Source organism: Calonectris borealis, chromosome 3, assembly GCF_964195595.1.
Source record: "Calonectris borealis chromosome 3, bCalBor7.hap1.2, whole genome shotgun sequence".
Taxonomy (NCBI): domain Eukaryota; kingdom Metazoa; phylum Chordata; class Aves; order Procellariiformes; family Procellariidae; genus Calonectris; species Calonectris borealis.
In genome coordinates, this window is record NC_134314.1 from 2,348,959 (window position 1) to 2,370,537 (window position 21,579).

The 21,579-nt window shown below is 44.0% G+C and overlaps 1 protein-coding gene across 1 annotated transcript in view; it reads left to right on the forward strand.

The window, feature by feature from the left end:
• Positions 1 to 13,623, forward strand: part of FZD3 (frizzled class receptor 3) — a 60,265-nt gene extending 46,642 nt beyond the window's left edge. The window contains exons 5-7 of the mRNA XM_075144802.1: positions 10,237 to 10,385; positions 12,260 to 12,493; positions 13,177 to 13,623. Of these exons, the coding sequence (XP_075000903.1) occupies positions 10,237 to 10,385; positions 12,260 to 12,493; positions 13,177 to 13,390 (597 nt within the window). The 3' untranslated portion in view covers positions 13,391 to 13,623. The remainder of the gene's footprint in view (positions 1 to 10,236; positions 10,386 to 12,259; positions 12,494 to 13,176) is intronic.
• The last annotated feature ends 7,956 nt before the right edge of the window (positions 13,624 to 21,579 follow it).

Consider the following 21,579-nt stretch of genomic DNA (forward strand, 5'->3'; position numbering starts at 1 on the left):
TTTAATCTTGTCTTAATCTCTGTGAAAGATAGGTATATCAAGCAGCGTGTTGAGGGTGCCAGTAAAGAAGCGTTTGCTGATAAAACTTTGTTTCAGCTGTAAGTTTATTGACCCATTTTAGCCCATGCTAACCACAAAGACAGGGTACTGCGGTAACACCATCTGGTTCCACAATGGGGGTAAGGACAACTGCATGACACTTCTTTTGGTGAGCATCGGGATTGAAGTAAGAGAAATCGTAGTAGATTGGGTTTGTGTCATCCTTTGTGTTAGACACCTTTGGGTGAGTCATGCCTCGACTTGAAGTGGTGCTTTGTCATTTTAATCCGTGCATTAGTCACAGGTCTGTAAGGGAAAAAAGTGTTTATAGGTCCTTGGACCTGTTATGTCAGACAGCTACAGCTCATCCAAAAGGGGGTATTCGGGAGAGGGGCTGAAATGGTCCAAAGTGAGGAATATGTTCAAGAATTGTGACGTGGTTCTTTTATTCCCGTGACAAGAGAAAGGATAAGCTGTGCTGGGGAAAACAACTGTGTGGCGGGTGGGGACTTGTTTGCTTTTTTCTCTCTGCAGAGGACACCCCACTTCAGCTTGTACATGTCCACGGGAAAAGGAAAGAAAGGTCCAAGTCTCTTGTGGGTAGTACGCTCAAGTAGACTTGCTTTTCCCATGCTTAATGCCCGGCATCAGTGCTAGGAGACTTGTGATACCAGTTCCTCATAATGGTAAAACAGAAGGCAGGTGCTTGGGCAATCTCTCTAATTACAAACCATGGCTAGCATTTAAAAAATTAGTTGCCGTGATTGAATGTTGTCTTCCGTTTCAAAATAAAGCCACAAACTACCAGACATCCTGACAGCTTCATTGAGATTCAGCTTCCCCTTGATAAACAGGGCGTTCTCGCAGAAGTAGTCTCCTGAAGCTGTAGAATCAACCTGTCCCAAGATTGTTGCGAGATACCTGTAAGATGATCGCTGAAGCTGTAGTCTTCTGCATTCCCATCCCATGAACGCAAGAGCAGTTAGCATCAAACTTCTTGATGATTGCTGGTTACTGACACTGTGACTAACTGCAGGGCCCGAAGGGCAAAAGCGTTGGAGGTGAGTTATTAGACGCGTCATGAGTCAGGACCTTTTTAGTTGTCCTCTGGGATCCCTTTTCAAGAAGGAGATAGATGAGGAAAACCCTGCAGCATTACCTTGTGAGAGGCCACTCTCTGCTGCTTTATTCTTTATTCAAGCTATTTTTCCAGTAGATGATTAGACTCTGGTGTGTTCCCCTGGCACAACGCAGACAAGGGATGACTTCTGGTGAAAACCAATGCAGTTCTATGAACTGAATGATTTCTTTCCCATATATTTCTTTCCCATAACATGCCAGAGAAACTCAAGAGAAATTCTTCTAAAATATAATTAATTGCATTTTAAATGTTCTGTAGAGGCAGTTTTTGTAAGGATATATTTTTTAGGCACTTACACACGTTAAATTCTTGAAAAAAAATGTATTGCAGATGAGTTCGGCATGGTGAGATGGATCTGCAGTGCCTGGGCTAACACTTAACTTCTGTGGTGAATAAGTTTCCTCCAGAATAGCCTGTATCCCATTAAGATGGTGATTTTTATAAGCTTTTATTACAGTGTCTTATTTATTTATTTGTTTTTAGCTTGGGTTAGGTTTTGAAGTTACTGGCCCAAGTCTTGCGTAGGCTGATCACTTTGCTTTAATTTCCACTCTGGATATATAGCGACTCAGTAGTTATTAAGTAAGTCTGGAGAATAGTTAGCAATGCTTTTTCATAATTGTTCTAACAATTTAATTTTTTTAATATGAGCCAATGGGCAAAGTTAATGCATGGTGTTTTCATGCTCCTGCAGCTGAGGAGTGTGCAGCTAAGAGCAAGAAACAAAAAGCGTCCGTGTTCTCGTGTGATAGCACAGAGCTGCGCCTTCCAAAATCCCGCAGTCTGAATGATCGTATTTATTCTGCTTGGAATAGTCTGGATATCTCGTGAGCCATGTGGCTTTTGGTATTTAGAGTCAGAAGAGTTTCCTTTTGTTTCTTTTGGATGCAGGGAAGTCCCCTGATCCTGTTGAGACTGTTTCACGCAGACTTGAGCTATTCTGAAGCTCATGAAGTATGTATTGGCTTTGTCATTAGCTCTTAAATGAGGGCTAAATCAGGTTAGCCATTACCTTTTTTTCAGGTGCTTTTAGTTTCTCAATTCTTCAGCTTGTGCAGCCTAGTAGCCAGAATGGTGGATAATGTGGATTTGCTTGTTGGATAAGAGTAAAACAGGCAAGTTGCAAGAATTTAATAACCTGGAAAAATAATTTTATTTTACAGTGACAAATGCTACTACATTTTACTGGGAAACGAGCAGTGTGAGTATAATATTCTAAGACTCAAAGCAATGACCGTGATGGAAATGGTTATGAAAGTGAGACTGTTGGATCAGATTCCCTTTGGTCTTTCCCCCACTTCTCTGATTTTCAACAAAAGGATGGGTTAATTTGAATTTCATTGTTTTTTATCCTTAGGGAAATATCAAATGATCAGCGTTATTGTGGAACTGTACCCCAAAGGAGGGGGACAGGTGTTGTGTTTGTGCTTTCACTTCACATATGAAGCAAGCTCATTATTTTGCGATTTCATACATTTTAGTGGGAAGAGGCCACTGGTCTCTGTCACTAAAAAGCAACCTTGATTGATCGTTCAGGGGCAGAAGGGGAAAATATTCAGAAAATAGTTACATAAGCATCTTAAATTAACGGTGTGCCTACAAAGAAGCATTGTTTTTCCCTGGAGGAATGCTGAAATTGATGTTTTTAACCTCCTTTCTGAACACCTGCCACTGTGTATTTCGTTAGGGAAACAATGCATTCAAACTACTGTCTTTTTGTATTTACTAAGGAAAGTACATTTCTGTTTGACGATCTGTACCAACCCAGCTGCTACGCCAACCCAGCAGATGGGTGGAAAAAATGGGTTATGGAAATCTCGCTATCGCGTATGCAATCTTTGTATCTGACAGAACTTGTTTGTTGGTCTTCTCTAGGTGAAACATCGGTGCCCGTGCTGCTTGCGAGACGTGTCTGAACAGAATAGAGCGGAGTGTAGAGCACACAACCCAAACCCTTGTGTCTACATCTCATTGCCTATTTTTTCTTGTTAGCTGAATGCCTCTGAAGGCCTAGAGCTGCACAGCAAGGCAAATTCAGTTCAGGGACTTAGATCTGTGCAATCTAGAATTCACACAGGTGTCCGCATGAAGCCTGTCAAGGCTTTCCAATCGCATCTTCATATGTGGCTGCCTTTGCAGCAGGTCCAACTCCATGTGCAATGAACAGGCTGTCACTCAAGAACGATGCTAACTGTTCTGTGCCGGCTTTGCTAAACGGCCAAGTTCTCATGTTGCCAGGGTGCACGAGCCCCTCTTGCATCTCTGGGAAAGCGATCGGGTATGAAGGAAAATGGAGAATCACCACCAGTATTATCTTTCCTGTAGGAGAGGTTCTCATCTTGAAGGACATTGCCACTGGCTGCCTTCTGGTCTCTGTTTCCTTGACACTGTCTGCCCTCATGGCAAGGCAGCTCCTGATGTTCAGAGCAGACCAGCGTGCTTGTAAGACAGGCTTTTATCTAGAAACAAAGGTATTATCACAGTTTTTTTAAGGCCCAGAGGAGATCTGCAGTGTCTCTAGATTTGAGTCAGTGGCTTGCCAATATATGAGAGGTATTTTGAAAGCCTTTGATACATGCTAATGAGGGGAGCGCTGAGGTTAACGACCCGAAGAAGGGTCTGGCAATGGTGCCAAGTGGGCAACAGAAGAAATGAATGAAATGACTTAGTAGATGTTCGCAGTTATTGTTTCAGCTGATAACGTGAGTATAGCAGGCCTAAACTGCAGTATTAGTTTTAAGAGCTTTTTTCGCTCATTGGCTGCATCTGCAGTGGAACTCAATCTCTGATATTAAAGGGATCACTTTTTTAATGGGATTCATGCTTCTCTATCTGTGCCAAAAAAGTAACAGTATTTGAGAGCTGTTATTTTATAGTTGTAACAGTGTTCGCCCTCTATTTTTAGATGCACGTTGGGACTTTTTATTAGCATTTCACAACTTGGATTACTTGCAGAACAAAACTGAGAGTTGAAGTTAATGCTCATACAGAACTAATTTCAAGGGAAATTACTGTAATGTATAATCTGCAGTTAACATTGTAGTCCTAAAATAGACAACTAAGGTGAGCTGGAACTGGTGCTGCAGTTGCAGAGGGTATTTTGTGATCAAGTACCGCTTTAGATCCCTACTTTGAAAGCTGAATATCTAAAACTCCTTCAGTGTTTAAACCATTGGGGGAGGGCATGAAGATGTCCCACATCTCTAGATGAAGGGTGGAGGGATGTAGCGTGTTACTATATGAAAATTATTGCAGTACATCAATAATGTGTTGTAACCCAAAAATGTAACAAAGAATTCCTTCAACATACTGTGCTAAAATACTCTTAAATCTTTAATTGTACTTTCAGAAACTACATACCATGCACTTAAAATCAAAGCCCAAACAATAATAGACTGTATTTCTTGGGCTCTTCTTTTCTTGTGCCATTGGGAATGTGCTTTTTATGATATTTAACAGTCTATCTCCTGAGTAAATTACAACATAATAATTATTAGCAGTGCTTTACTTGCACTATAATTCTATAAAAGAAGAGGAAATTCTCCATAGAGAGTTCACATTAGTGATTTTTACTCCTTGTTATTACAGTATTTGTTATGTGTAGTTCTATGGAGCTCAGCGTTAAGTCAGCAGCTGTGAAGCGTTTTGTAGAAAAATAAGAGATGAAAATACATTTTAAATTCTTAGTAGCTGCATTTCAGTTTCTTTTCCTCCTTTCAGTTATGTCAACAGTTTAGCTTTCAGGGATGTTTCTTAAACAAACTTCGATATTTGTAGCAAACACTATCAATGGTGCAAGTTTGCCCATTTTGTTGCTGTTCTCCTAAAAGAACTGCCACATTTTCATTCAAAACTTCTTACTGGAGAGAGATTTTCTCCGAGAATATGATAAAATAAAAACTTGTCTTTGTGTTCTTGCCATCTATCAATTTCCAAATTGTATATTCCACCACACTTCAATTTTAGTACTTTTAAAATTGCAACCATTTTTCACTCAAAGCTGAAATATTTCTGTTAGAAAGAACAATAAATACATACTGTTTCTTTAGATGTTTCCCAATATCCTCACTTTTAAGGAGGTACATAGCCCAATTAGTGCTTAAAGCAGTTTGCATTTGCTTAAGCTCAAACATATTTGGTTATATTCTGAATTTTTAAAAACACAGATGGAAAGTGCATCAAGTGACCTTATTACATAAGCATGGATGGCATCAGAGACCTGAGTGTCTCATTTGTCGATTAATCAGTCTGCTCATCTTTCTTCATTTCTGTTATACCCAAAATTTGGGTGACTTCTCTCTTGCCTCAAATTTGCAAAAGGCTTTCTGCAAAGAATCAAACAAAGCTGAGGTAACAGACTGGAGAAGGGGAGAAAATTATAATCTCTGCAGACATGGGAAGATGGTCTTCTAGAGCATCTAGGACCGTGTTATATATTCCCTGCATCATCTTCTTTCTCCAAGAAGATAAATAGAAACTGGGGATCTTGTCCAGTTTTCACTGTCGTCTTCAAAGGTGGTTACACACATAGATGTCATATGGTTTTAAAGAAGTCTTTATGGCAGCAGCTTTTTGTCTAAGTACTCCCCCAGAAAATTATTGAGGTTTCATGCATTGGAGCTGGATGCTTCTGGAAGAGTTTGGGTCCTGCATAACGAATTCATCGAGAAAAGGAAGAGCAAGTGATTTTGTAGTGCTGGAATTGCTGCCATTGTTGCTTCAGCCGATCCATACTTGCCTCAGTAGTCCTAGTTACCTGGATTTTCTCAGCAGGAAGCATAAATAGTAATAGGCAAGCTGAGCTTTGGAAGCTGAAGGTATATAAAAAATGGGTTTAAAATAGCAGATGTGCTACTGAAACAGTTTCAACATTATACTTGCTATCAGTGGGGATTTACTATAAATAAGGACCCTTATTTCTAGAACTATCAATGTTGTGGTTGTGTAGCAAAGCAGATCACATTAGCAGATGCTTTTGGAAAATGTTTTGCATTTGAGTAAAGTGGTGTGTGAAGTTTGGATATTCCAGGTCAAATTATAATTTCATGTATTGTGAATATATCTAACCACGTTCGAGTCTGCAATACTTCGCTGTTCTAAGTTGTATTTTTTATTCTTCCTACATAGCCGTGCAGCATAGCAAAAGTTAAAATCTCCTGGATTTAAGTTCTGAGGGTGAACACGAGTGAGCTTTTGCATAGTTTTACTGCTTTTAAAAACTGTGCAACGTGTTCTCTGTCCTAATGAAAGAAAATGGCAGCATTTCGGGCTTGGAGTTTCATGAGAAAATGGGCTCGGAGGCTTTGGGTTTAAACACCTGGTATTTTCAGTTTTATGAGCCTGGAATAGTAATTTCAAGTTTATTCTTCCTGTGTTAATTATAATAAATGTCTTATAATCCGCGGATATATGTTGTTCGAAACAGGTGCAGTCACTTTCGTATTAATGATCAGTGAGTCTAATATTACTACTTGAATTGCTTGCTTTGCGCAGAGAGGCTTATTTTCAATAAATGTGTGTAATGATGTTTAATAACTTGCTTTGCCAAAGAGTAGAATGTTCTTCCTTTCACCTGAAAGTATTTGTTGTATATATTTATTCTAATTTTTGCTTGGAATTATTTATAGCACCCAGCATGAATATGTTGAGCCAGAAGTTTTGATATCAAGTGATTTACTATAATATCTTCATGGAAGTAATATAATTTACTTAGTGCAATAGGGATTTGTAATATATTCAGTATGCACAATAGTACACATCACAGAAGGGACCTGATTTCTGTTGGCTCTAACATAAAGCAGTATGACTCAGTCAATAAAATAAAGGTGTCCTGTAGTACAGTGAACAACTGAGAGCTTTAGCGGTAGAACTGTTGTTTTTTTCTTAATGCAAGAATCAAAATTAAATTCCCTTCAGGCCGGTAGTTATGCCAGGGGAGACTTGGCCCAGTGGACAAGCATTATATGTAAATAGAAAAATTTACCTGAATATTACCTTCATTAAGAAACAATGAATTTCATCATTTATTCCACTTAATGCCACATTTGCGCATTATGAAATGAGGTAATAAGGTTAATTTTTGAGAGCTTAATTTTGTTGGATAATTTTTTATTGGGTAATTGTTAATGTGTTTTTTTTCCTTGAGTGGAATCTCATAGGTTGACTACAAAACCACCCAGAAAGCCTTCAGACTCATTTTTCATGGTTAAATGGACGCAAGCGTAAGAAGGTCCATAGTGTCGTCAAAGACCTTCAACATCAGAGTTTTTCCTGGGGCATAGATTGATGGAAAGCATGTTAAGCAGCGCTGAGGAAGGAATTGATGTGGGGAGAGCCTTGATCCCACTTCATACGAAGACGAACTCTAAGAAACATCTTATAATAATGCTCATTATGTTTCTACATGTAATTGAAAGATGGGCATGTATTTACTGAAGACAAAAATCAATGGTCCTGAATTCTGGTCATGTTCTAGTCTGCCACGATTGTGCTGTGTGATTTTGGGCAAGACACTTAAATTCTCCTCATTTTGCATATACAACGGTGATGATATTCAAAAATGTGTAATAATACAAAGTACTAAAACGATGGTTGCTGTATTTTCACTGGTCCATATAGAAGCGGTGCTGCCCACCAGCATTATATGGTTGGAAAGTCATGGGGCGTGAGCCTACTTCTGGCAAATCATCTTGACACAGTGACTACCTTGAATTCAGATTTTCAGTTTGGGAAAAAAATGATTCTTGATGTTGTTTTAGGAGATTGTATACATGTTTTTACATTAACATAGGCTCGTAGGATCAGAGGGAAGCTCTGACTGTCACTGTCAACAACATTATCTTTCATAAACTGATAACCTTAAAAGATAATGCTCAACCTTAAAAGATGCTCATCCCCACCATTCCTGTTTGAAAGCTATTCCAAAATCTTGCTCCTGTAAGGACGGCATTTCTTCGTGGCTGATGCAGCCGTATTTTTTCCCTATTGCTTAGCTTAAATACTGCTAGGTGGGGGTTTTTGCCATTTCAGTGTTTAGATATTTCCTATTCTGTAGCAATTATTTTTCTCTCACCTTTGAGTCTTTATAGGCCAGACAAACTTCTTGCAAGATAGGTGGCTGTTCCCTGTCATCCCACTAGCCCTTCTCTATACCCCTCTGCTTTCCAGCAAGATGAACTCAAACTGAATTCCCAGAACCCTACCAAGTATTTCAGTCTCACTCTTACTTTACAGAGCAATGTTCCCCTAACTTGAAACAGCTTGTTTGATATTTTCTTCTGTTTTAAACAGGCCGATAGATATCCAGATTGCTTTCTTAAGTATAACGGTTTTTATCAGCTGCATCACCATCAGTCTCAAAGCTGTCACTGCAGGTGCTCCTTGTTGGAAAGAGACCTAAGTTCGTGAGCATCTCCCTACGATTAAATAACCCCAAACCTTCCTGCCATATACTAATGTTTGTGCCATCTTTGGACCTTTGTTATCCTATTACGTGTCTACTTCATTTCTGTTGGGATCAGGAGAATTTAACAGAAGATAATCGAATTTCCACTTGTTTAAACATCTTTCCTGGCCTTAGCATTACATATCCTAAAGCCATTCTAGTGGGAACCTTGTACTGTCACGTGTCATGATAGGAGACAGTCACTGACATCTTCCCCTTGCCTGTCAAGTTCCTTTTCTGCCTCACATCTGCTGCTTTTAGCTGTGCTCCTCTCGGGCAGAAGACCCTTCTGCTCCAGATCTGCTCTGGTTAAAGGCCTGTCAGTCCTTACCAAGGAGTCCCCAGCTACAGGAGCTCCTTCCCTCCCTTCTGGTCTGCCTTCTGCTCTTGCCTTTACGTCTTCCGTCCTTTCACATCATCTGCTTATCATTCGCATTCTCTCTTGGTCCCTGGCTGCCTTCATTTTCTTTCTCTGCTTACAGGACTACCCGCTCTTCTCCTTTATTGTGCCATCTCTGTTCATAGTCCTCATCCCCTGTTATAATAAAATTTTTCAAGGTGTTTTACAGACCCATTCCTTCAGACTCAGCCTGACTGCGGGCAGTTTTATTGCCTTCCTTGTTTGCTGACTGTTGAGTCTTTTGACTGATGCCTCATTTAGGTTTTCTGACCTACTCTCCCTCAGCTGTGATGAAAAGCAGGCAACCTCTGCCTATACCCCAAGTCATTTAATGGCCAGTGGATGTTTGAGATCTAGAGTACCTTCCATGGTCACAGTGTAAGTGACAGTGTCACACAAATGCTTGCAGAGGACTTAATTACACCAGAATAAGTTCATTCCTTTCGTCTACAGCCTCTTGTAAGAAGACGTTGGTATCTTTCAGGCTTGCACTTGAAGTTCTCTGTCCTTGAGTTGGGTTATTGATTCAAGAGAGTCCCTGGTTGCCTATTTGTTTTAAAACTACCTTACAGACCTTCCTGGAAATAATATCTTTGCATCTTCTCTGCACCTTTTCCAAACAAACCCTTTGCATATCAAAATGTTTGCAAAAGTAGGCATGGTGAGCTTTTTCAAAATCAGTTGATCCCATTGAATAACCGGAGAGATAGGAGTTTTGCTAGGTCAGTAAGAATCAAGCAGTTGTACCTTGCCAATGCCTTGAGTTCTTGAGGGAGGGAAACTACAGGTATAACCTTCCACTGAAGACTAAGGAATAAAGGATCAGCATTGAACATCCCGTGAAGCATTTCGTTGGGCCTTTTCCCAACAGCAAATGTAGCACCTGGTTTTATAGAGGTTAATTCCATCAAAGAAACAAGTCTTTATAGTTTGTAGACTAGAAATATTTCACAATTATTCAGGGCACAGACAAAAGACCAGAAACACAGATAAAGGCCAGGACCTCACAGCAGTTGAATCTTTTGTTTTACTCAACAGCGGGCTGTACAACACACTCGGTCATGCTCTCTAGAGCCCCGAAACAAAGGAACCCTGTTGATGTTTTCTTTGGCTCAAGGCAGAGACAGTTAGTTACATTAAATGAGTTAATAAATGGAGAGGTGAACTATGCTGGTTTGTATAATCTTCTTTTCCCTTTTTTTCTCTCTCTAGGTCACTCAGATGAGTCGTCCAGATTTGATTCTCTTTCTCATGAAATATCTCATGGCTTTGGTCGTTGGGATACCCTCTGTCTTCTGGGTTGGAAGCAAAAAGACCTGTTTTGAGTGGGCTAGCTTCTTCCATGGACGCAGGAAAAAAGAGTGAGCATTGATATCTCATAAATAAACTGGTTGAGTACTGGCAAATCATCTCCCCTTCCCTTGTAATCCTGGAAGAGTATTTGGTTAGTTTTTCATGGAGGCAAAGACAGGAACAGATAGGGGCAGCTTTCTTAGAAACTATCCAAAATGGAGCAAGGAAGGATAAGACAAGTAACAGCTCAAAAAACCCCTGAAGAATTGTCGCTTATTTTTCCATAATTATTCTTTGGCCCCAGAATCAAATTTACATTGCTCTGTCTGTTTCCAAAACATTTTTTAACAAGAATTAGGTTTCAGTTGAATATTACAACTTCTCTGCCGTTTACTGAGAGGTGGAATTGAAAGGTTTTATTTATGAATGTGCTTATCTAGTCAACTGAATCAGACCTTTAAATTGAAATTAAACGTAAGGTCTTTTCACCATGATTGCAAGTAAAGGCAATTGTCTCTGCTTTTAATCTTCCCTTATGCATTAGTGCCAAAACACAGTTTGATAAAATGACCGTAAGAACGTCTTATAGCTTCTGTGAGATTGAAATTAATTTAGACTAAGGTATGGCATAAATTTAGAGACAATTTATATGATTATGTAATAGCTATGAATAGCTATTTTCATAGTCGTAAATATTGTCTGGTAAGTAGATGTTTCAAAATAGATGCACAAATATAGCAAGCCTTTAGGTGACTACTCCATGTCTTTAATTTGCACATCCTTAACAGAACTGGCCTTCTGCTGAGATTAAAGTAAAATCACCTTCTGTAGAGTTGAAGTAAATTTTTCTTTATTCAAAAGATAACCTACCAAGATACGCACGGGGTTAACAACAACTTCATATGATTTTAATACATGTACATGCATTTAGGTAGGATTTACATAGAGGTGACATACTAGTTTGGTGGGTAGAGGACAGGAATGGAGTTAATGAAGGCAGAGGAAGCTGTTTTACAGGACTGTCTTATCTTGGACGTGCTATCTCAGGGAGAGCTGGGTGGCTCCTGGAGGTGCCATCCCCTCTCCTGGTGCAACCAGGCAGCAGAGCAGCTCCCACGCACAGCAGCGTCTGGCTGGAGCCAGATTCCTTTGCCGGCCCCATTCATTCATTGAGCAGTAAGGGGCAGAGCCGATACAAACCTCCCTCCTTAGGTAGCCTGTGATCCTCTGTGAGCACAGAAAATAAGAGGAGGAGCTAGCCAGGCGGAGGAAACGGAACATGAAAGAATAATACAGAGAACGGGAGGGGAGGAAAAGACCTCCCCACAAAAAAGAGATTAAAAAAAAAAGAAAAAAGGAATGCGAGGATGTGATAGCACCTCCTTTCATCATGCTATGGTAGAGCGGCCAAGTGTGTGCCCCTCTGCCAGCCCTTCCCAGCAGAGAAGCTGTGGGACTGTAACCACTGATCTACGGGCTACAGGCCAGTTGCTTATGCATATTAGATATGTTGTATTTCATCTGGTGTTCTCCTCCTGCTGCTAGTTTTAATCCAGATTTTAAATGCTCATTTGAGTGGGGAAGCAGCTTCCCATGTTCCCTGAGAGGCAGTTCCCTGGGTAATCTGGGGGATTTTCTTGTAGCAATGTTCGTAAACTAAGGCCATATGCAAATACACTGCCATTATTCCACATGTCTAGGCTAGAGGATCAGATACAGGGAGCAAGAAGGATTCAAGAATATGAACATTGCTAAAATATCCAAATGTAGAGGTGCTTCAAAATTAGGCAAATAGAGGTGTTATAACATAAATAAATGGTCTTATTTGCCAAGCTGTAATATTTGTCTGTTCCGTTTGTAAAATAGTTATAGTGCTGTCACGGCGATCGCTTTTATATTGCAGTCACCAATGTTAACTGTTCAAATTGCATGTCTTGTTCAGAGTTGTAAACGAGAGTCGTCAAGTGCTGCAAGAGCCAGACTTTGCTCAGTCTCTTCTGAGAGACCCCAATACCCCCATCATCCGAAAGTCAAGAGGCACTTCTACCCAGGGCACCTCGACTCACGCCTCCTCTACCCAGCTGGCAATGATGGACGACCAAAGGAGCAAGGCAGGCAGTGTCCACAGCAAAGTGAGCAGCTACCACGGCAGCCTGCACCGATCGCGTGACGGCCGGTAGGTTTCCTCTCTTTAAAATCTTGTAGAAAATTGGACGAGCCTCTGCTAGCTGGACGTTTGGCCATCATGTTGGTAAAACTGGAAGTTCTGCTAATATTTACTTTCTCTGATTGCATCTCCTCTCCCTGCTAGTGTCTGGATTGGAAAGAGAAAAAACATCATGGTATTTTCAGAGTCTTTGCTAGTCTTCATGAATTACACGGCGTGAATGTGTTCAGTGCTGGTTTTCCTGCAAAGGCAGTGATCTGTGTTACATCACCTAAGTGCACGGGAAAACAGATCTCTCCTAAAGTCAGCTTAGTGTTTTTGTGGCTGCTTTTGTCTGTATGTAAATTGGTTTTGTTTCTTAAACAGTCCTAGCCCTGCTGAAGTAAACAAAAGTTACCCATCTAACTTGAGGTGTAGTTAAGGTTTATAACATACTTTATCATCAAGTATTTTACTCACCTAATTATCAATACTATACATAGTGCTTAGTAAGAACCGAGCTGCATGAGGAGTTGAAACAATTTGCCTGGGGCTGTATAAGCTAAATGACTGAGCTAAACAGGGAATGACTTTTTTCACAAAAGCAGAGGGTTTGTGTGCGTGTGTGTGCACATGCACCGAGATTTATTTACATTCTTTCATGACTGCGGCGGTAACAATAGTAATAATTGTTCTCTATTTTTATAAATTAGGTACACTCCCTGCAGCTACAGAGGCGTAGAAGAAAGACTACCTCACGGCAGCATGTCACGACTGACTGATCATTCCAGGCATAGCAGTTCTCATCGGCTTAATGAACAGTCACGTCACAGCAGCATCAGGGATCTCAGCAGCAACCCAATGACACACATCACGCACGGGACCAGCATGAACCGCGTTATCGAAGAGGATGGCACCAGCGCTTGAGCCGCTTTTATGGGAAAGGAGTAGTTGATGTGGTTGCACGGCTCGTGGTCCCTTCCTCAGTGATGTGATAATGCTCAGTATTATCATGCCTCTCATCGGGTGCTGATTTTGTGCATCAGGAAGCCAAAACTGGCTTCTTCGTGTTGAAGCCAGCGTTCTCGTACTTGCATCAGAGCTAGAGTGTTCAGCAATCTTGAATTATTGAGTAAAAAGCTGGTTGCCTCATTTGAACCTATCTGTAGGTAATTATTTATTCGATAACTTACTCATCAGACACCATTGCTGAATTTCTTATTCTTTGCTGAAAAAAATCTCCCCCTCCCTCCGATGGCTCTGCATGTCGGTAGGTGTTACCCTTGAAAACTCGCTGGCAGGGTCACGCTGAGATTTTTTTCTTCTAAGGCATAAGGGAACTCTTGAATATTGAAGGAATTCCTCTGCGCACCTCTCTGATTAGATAACAAACTGATACTTGTTTTCATCAAGCACAGGGGGAGGGAACGCATGTTAAATGCTGTATAAAGGACATCTGTGCGAATCGGCAGGCATTTTTAATGATTACACTGGAAACGCAACACAGGAGTGAGCGTTTTGGAGAAGGAAAGGTAACTTCGCTGATGATCACCAGCTCTTACCAGAGCTGTTCAGGCTCAGTTGTTGGGATGGGGTGGGAGGGTGGGGGGAAAAGAGAGGCAGGGAAGAGTGATTTTTGTATAACTTGTATTGTCCTTGCTTTTTTACAAAATACTATTTAAATTTTCTACTTGTTTACAATTTATGTAGGAAGAAATCAATTTTAAAACCAGTTATCTAGATAATATTCAGCCACTTATTTTTTAGATTAATGTACAAAAGCTGAGATTGCCTGTTCCTGATCTATTTAAAAAATAATAATAATAGAAAACCTGAATTTGTCGCCCAAACTGGAATGCGCAGCCTTTTCCTCACAAACAGAACAAATCATGTTTACAGACCCCATAGCCTGGGTGAGGAAGGCTGAGGCCAAAACAGACAGGAGGAGTTTAATCAGGGATGGCCCACCTTCCTTGCGATATCGTGGCTATTTTTTGGGGTGAACAAGTGGGGAGCAAGAATTTAGACACGGGTGGGAGAAATCGAGGCAGGAGCTGCCCGCAGGTGGGGAAGGAGCGGGATGCAGCAGCCAGAAACCCGCTGCATTGCTGTCTTGAGGAGGAGGAGGAGGCAGGTTCCCACTATAAAGTGTTGGCTCCTTCCTGGCCGAGGAGCTTGCGTTACTGATCGACCTCTACTGTAGGTTCTTTTCTTTTTATTCCCTACTACAGATTCACGGTAGAGAATTCTCGGTTTGGGCTTTTTTGTGTGTAAATAATCTGTTGGGGTACAGCAAGTCTTCGCTGACACTGCAGGCGAAAGTCAAGGCATGTTTTGGATGGTGCAGTAGATCTTCTGAAGCATCTGCTGTGAGATTCATTCAGCATGAGGAAACGCTGATTGCATTTAAACCTACCTCAGTAATTACTACAGATCATTGCTGGGAAATGAATACTTATTTTTTCATTGTCCTTACATAATTCCCTTTTTGACCTGTTTGAGGCATGTTGAAAAGCCTTTGTACACGCTTAGACGGCACAACCTCAAGGGCAGGAATAGGGCAACAACCCGTGGTGCGTACTTCAGAGGCTTTCGCCAACAGCAGGAACGGAGCTGCGCTACAATTACTCATTTTAATTGTAGCTGATGACACAACAGCAAAGCACGTAACCGTGCGCTCTTTGAAATCAAAGGTTGCCCTGGGAGTCACCGTGTCTTTTAGAAATATATTTACTGTAAATTGTCTTTCTTGCTTCCACCAGGCTTTTGCGCCAAAGGAGAAGCACAAACCAAACCCAACATGGAATAACAAAGCTTAGCAACAACTCCGCGCTCTCTTTATTGTAAATCCAGGGAGGAAGGTTGCGGCACCGACCGCCCCGGGGCAGAGCAGACTCTCTGCTGTGCCGTTTGCTCAGCAAACAGCCCCGGGGGACGTCCGCAGGGATAACTGTCCAGATACACTAGATCACCTCTTTCAAAGCAGATGGGTATGAAAAATCTTTTCAGTGACTTAAACTGGCAACACTACAATTCCCCGTAAGCCACAAAGGTGGAACCGTTTTTTATTTTCAAATTCAGCTTCTACTAAATAACTTGCTGCTTCAAAGGGATGATAGTTTTAGGAATCTGGATCTGCAAAAGGAGCCGGGTAGCTGAGTTTTCCAAAACACTAAATAAGTTCGAGTGTTTATGTTGATCTTCTTGGCTCAATTTCCAGTACTTTTTTTTTTTTTTTAAATTGTAGCAATGCTTTGACTTGTTTAGAGTCAGGGAGGGGAATGATGATGGAGGTTTGAGAGATATCTTGCTTGAAATTTTGTTAATTTGTGAGGTTTAGTCCCCGTATTGTTTCCAGATGGGAATATCTAAGCTGTTCCTTGCTCATGTATCCTGTACGCGAGGGACAGACTCCTATCACCCCAGAGACTTGATTAAAATGTAAAACTCGAGTTCTGGCTGGGTTTTATGCCCCCCCTCCCCCTGTAACCCCAAACCCTCCCTTTTATCTTCAACACCTGAACGAGCATTCTCTATTTCTGCAGAGCATTCCTTCCCGGGATTTCAAAGCCGTTTACCAATGACTGTTTCAGGTTTCACGTGTAAGATTCCCCAGCCGGGGCACTCGCAGGGCTTCAGCTCCCAAATCATCGCGCTTGGGGGCTCTGAAGCGTGTCCGAGTTTGAATGCAGCCCAGCCGCCGTCTCTGGCAGGGATACCTAGCCGTGTTTTTGGGGTGCTTTCCTATCTGGCACCCCCTGCTAACCGTCGAGAGCTCCAGCCCCGGCGCCTGGTTTCTGGGACTGGTGCCAATCTTTAAATTCCCCCCGGAGCTTAAACCCCCACCCAGGACGGCAGTTCTGCAGTTGCTGAAACACTCCGCTTGCTTTGGGCTTGGCTGACCTAACGTACCTGTAGCTGAACGCACGTTCCTCGGGATTTAAGAGCAGCGCTTTGTCCCTCTCCAGCAGATGCACGCCACTAAAAGCCTGACCCGTTCTCCTTTGAAGCAGGCAGAGAAGTTGTACATAGCCCAGTTCCTCCAGCTGGTCCCAGCGGAAGGTTAACATATCTCCATCCCACACATGTGACGACTGAAGCCCCAAAATACTGCTTTGCAAGATCGCGGTATCAAAGCTTCCCATAAAATCCACGCCGGCTTATTCCCAGTATTCCTGGGGAACTGAACCTCCGTTTTATTTGCGAACACATCCCTTGGCAGCTGTACGTCCTCGAGAAGTGACGGTGGCGGTGGTTCGCCCCTGCTCTTCCCTGCGGGCTGGCACGGCGTGCTTTGCTCCGAGACCTTCGCTGTCCCCTCCAGGCGAGGCAGGAGATGGCCGGGGGCAGGCGAGCGCTCGGCTGCTGCTGCTGGATACGGACATTGGCCCGATTGCGGCCAGCAACAGATTCCCCCGAGTCTGTGATGTTCCTTCTTTCTTAATCCCTTCGTAGCTCTCGTCGTTCATTGAAATATCGTGAATCAGAGATGTGGTCGCGGTGCATGGAAAAGGCCGTCTCAGGACCACGCGCAGCCGCCTTCCTGTTGGATCGGTAGCGCTCGTCTTTTTAAAGCGTAAAAAATCCAACAGCAGCAAAAAGCCACAGTTAGTTGTAAATTTATTTGCCTGCTCTCAAGTGCTCTCTGTTTTCCTAGTGCTTAGACTTAAATTTTGCTACGGCATCTTTAGATACAAGCTGAAATCCATCCGCAGCCAAATGGTTCCAGCAAGGAGGGGAGGGAAAACCCCTTGGGAAGGGCCTGGGAGACCATGGGAAGAGCCAGGCGAGTCGGGGCCAGCCCTTAGGGCGATGCCCACCCTTCCAGGGGAGCCGACCCCGCAGCCCAGCTCCGGGGGGGCTGAGGACCCCCCAAAAAAGATGGTGGCGGGGAGCGGGCAGCCCCAGCTGCACCATGAAACCGGGGTGCAGAGCGGAGCAGCCCGAGGTTCACCTTGAACAGCAGAATGTCAAACTGAACGTGAAATTTAACTCCTATCCCAATGTACTTCGTTTATAACCGGATTGGGATTCATTTTCCCCCGAGGCGGGATGTTTTACGCGGTTTTTGCCTGTCGGGTCCGTGCGCCGGGGAACTCGGTGCATGTAACGGCGCTGCCACCTCCTCCAGCACTTTCCCTTGACGCGCTCATGTACGTGTTGTAATGATGTCATCCATTTCTGAATGAGAGAGGGAGACGCTTTCGTGTTCGTGGGACCTGTACGTAGAGGCTGCACGTGGCTGTTCGCATGGGGTAGTACCTGACCGTAGCTGACTTGACTTGCACTCAGCTCCTGGTAGACTTGTTTACAGTAGTCCAGTGTCGGTTTTGTAACGTTTCATTTTTAGCACTTTAACTGTGAGTGTACAAACGGATTATATTGTAGTAGGTGTACATTTTCATTTTAAACCTTTAAAAGTTTTTAATAAAACAATGGAAAAATCCTAGTCTCTTCGTCAACAGGCTTTCAAACCTTCTCCCATGTGCATCGCTACACACCCCCCTTTAAAAACCCAGTTCGGAGGCAGCTAAGATTTAAATACTAAGTTTTACTCTGGCGCTCTGAATTCGAAGAAAGACTTTCTAGATTTAATCTTTCCCTAACATCTGTATTTGTGGATGCTGGGCATCCTTCCAGCAAACACAGAGCTCTCCGCAGACTTGGGGCTCTGGTTTGTCCCACCCTTCTGGGAGCAACAGACCACTCAAACCACCGGCATTTCGCGAGCAAAGAGACGAGCTGACGAACGGCGGCCGGGTTTGGGAGTGGGAATACTGGGGGCGTCTGGGGGTTTGTGCCGGCTTTTTTATTGCTGAATCAAACCGGAGAACAGGATGACTTTTTTTTTTTTAAGTAGCTGTCTAGCTACTAGTCGGATACGTGGTTATTTCAGTTTGGGAAGCCGTACGCTCCAAGTCTCGCATGGCTGGTGATAAAATAACTAGTTTTAATAATCACAGATGGTGCCGTTTTAACACACGGTGCTGTTTTGGTTCTCGCTAAGATAAATAACTCTGTTCAGGGATGAAACTTTAGGAGCTGCTGGTTCAGACACCAGTCCTGCGGGGCCACGCGGAGATGTGAAATCGTGCACCCAGCTCTCCACAGCATCCTCGGCAGAGCGGCTCCGTCCCGAAACATCCGCCTCCCCAGGGATGCTGCAACAGCAGCACCCGAAGAGCCCCTCGGCGCGGCGGCAGCCAGCTACGGCAAACGTTTTCTAGGAAAAAAAACCAGGTAGGGCTGTGGCTCCCGAGCGCTGGGGACTCACGGAGCTGGCTGGGGACGCTCAAAAGGCAGCTGCCCGTCCTGCCGTAAGGACCTGCACCACGGCAGGGATGGCAGAACGGACAATATCCCTTCTCCGACTGCCCCGAATTTACACTGTGGCTGTTCTGGTTGGTGAGCGCGCCGGCTCCGACGCCGAGCAGCTGAAGAAATGATCTGCCTTGGCCTCTTGGGGCAGCCGGGGGGTTTCACTACAGCTAAAGCCATCAGGGGTGAGGAATCGGAGCTCACCGCATTTATCTTCCCGCTTTTGCGCTGCGGTAGCGGGTCCCAAAGGGGTTAATGGTTGGGGAGGAGAGCGGCGTCATCTGGAGCGCGCTTAGCCCTCGGGAAAAGCAAAGTTTAAAGATGGTTTTAATGATCTCTAGGAGAGGAAGAGCATGAAATAAGAAAGAGCAGCTGGGAGAGGGAACACGGCCAGCACTGGAGGCAGAGGGTAGCCCAGACCCCCGGTCCTCCCCGGGCTGAGATGAAGGGCAGCGAATTTTAGTTGCTGTGGCGTTCCTGATGCACCGTAACACCCTGTTTGCTGTTTTGGGTCCAGCTTTGCCCCCCAGCCCTGCCGACTCCTGCCCTCATTGCGACTTCTCCACCAGTCTGAAGGCAGAAAAGCATCCGGCCATGCACAAATCCTAAAGGAATTAAAATCTCCAGGAAATCCTTGATAACAAAAGACTGAAACAAAATGGGTGGAAATGGAAGGATCTTTTAAAAAAAGTCATTTTCTTTAGGCATTATCACCAGCTCAGTGCTGCTCCCGCGCAGCAGGACAAAGCCGCCGACCCTTTGGCGTGACGTGTGCTGGGATCCACGTTTCAAACGTGCTTTGCTACCGGTCCGACTGGTTTTTATGATAATATTCGGAGTGCGTTTGATTGATATTCAGTCTCCGGTTTCGGTGCCTGTGCGCGTTCGCTGCCTGTTCCCAACACCCACATCCCGCTCCCGCGGTCCCTCCGGCTCCCCCTCTATCCCACAGGGACATCTCTGAGGGCTTCAGCTCAGCACGGGGAAAGCCGCTTTCTCCTCGCCCGTCTCTTTGCTTTTGTGTTTTATTAAATCCCCCCCTTCCACCGAGACCCTTTGCTTCCCACCCCCATTTATCGCATCGCCTCCGCAACTCCCCCTGCAGCGCTTTGATGCATTTCGAAGCAACTGCCTCTGCATGGCGGCTGGCTTTGAAAAGTTTCCTGGGTGGCCGGGACGTCTCCCAGGGGAGGGCTGCACGGGTGCTCGGCAAGTTGGAGGTATCACAACACCTGAAATGGTGGGAAAGCTGAAGAAGGATGGATCTGCAGCGCCAAATGGTTGCCGGTCTCATCCCAAGCTGCTGTAATATAATATTTATAACATTTTTATACAATTTATAACAATGATAACATTTATAATATTTTATATATAATATAATATGTAAACATATAAAAATATGAACAATATATTTCAAAATATATAAAATGTAATAAACATGGCCGAAAAATAATCACGTCACACAGACCAATATCTCCATATATCCAACATATACAATAACCGCAGAAAGCCAGCACCCGCCAGGGACTCGCATCCTCGGAGCTAATCCGCCGCATCTCCCCCGAGCAAGGCAAAGAGGTTACGTTTAGGTGCTTTAATTCCGCATTTCTAGCTCCTAGTATTAGGCTGACGTCTTCTTTTTTCCCCCTGCGATCACCTTTCTCCCTGATTTCTGCTTTTTAGGGTTTGGGGTTGGGTTACTATACTGTCCTTTGGGGGTTATGTTGGTTTAATCAGAAAAAGGGTGACGGTTTCACCCTCCTCAGCTGCCAGCTCCCAGGGCAGGGGCTGCAGGCGCAGGGGAGAAGAGCTGATGTATTTTTTTCTTCCCCATCGATCTGCACAAGCAACACGAGGACGAGGAGGGCGCGGGGGTCCTGTCCAGCGCCCATCGGTCCGCTCGCAGCCTTGCAGTCCTGCCGAAAACAAGGGGATTCGGATACATTTTTGGCTCTCAGGGCTTCAGATATTGACTTTATTTCTTACTGTTTTGTCTTGGGATCTACAAAACATCCTTTGTTTTCTTTCTTTTAAATCCATCTTGTTTGGCGTAGATGTACCCTCCGCTGCTTCTCGTGTTTGTTGGCCCAGCGCTGGTGCGGAGGGTTCCTGCCTTTGCGAGAACGTGCTGAAAAAATCCCTTAAGGCCCTGAATTGCAACATAATCCAGCTACAAATCCCACCTGGAATCTGTCAGAAGCGACGAGCCCCGACATACCTCCGCCGAGCTCCCGCGACGCCTTCAAAGCCCTCTGATCTCCCCCGTGGAAACGCTGCCGTCAGATAAGGCTCGGCCCCTGCCAAAAGACGCGGAACATCTGCTTGGCTGCGGAAAGTGAGATCAGACAAAAGCTAACCTTGCTCCTAATTTTTAATTTTTTGGGGGGAACTGGCTCCTCGTGCAGGTTGTCCCTTGCTCAGGGGCTTTGGGACTTTCACGGTGGTCCCCGAACCCCGAGGACAAGGTGCTGCCAAGCCCTTGGGGACGGTGACACCGACGCATGGAGGGAGTGGGGCTTGCGACGTGCCAGCTCGCGGGAGAGCAGTAAGATCTGGGACTAACGAAGTATTTGGACCCCATCGGAAAGAAGGTGCCATCTTTATGTTTCAGATCTTTTTTTCCACTTGAAAAGTCTCTCCCTAAATGCAATTCTGAAGCACCTGAGTGTCCAGAAAAGCTCCTGGAGCTCCCTGGGGGGACCTGACCTTGGCGGCAGCCCAGCGGAACGCGAGCCCCCAGCGCTGCTTGGGCACGGCTCGGCAGATGAAGGGTTAATGCTGGTCTTTGGGTGCCTTTA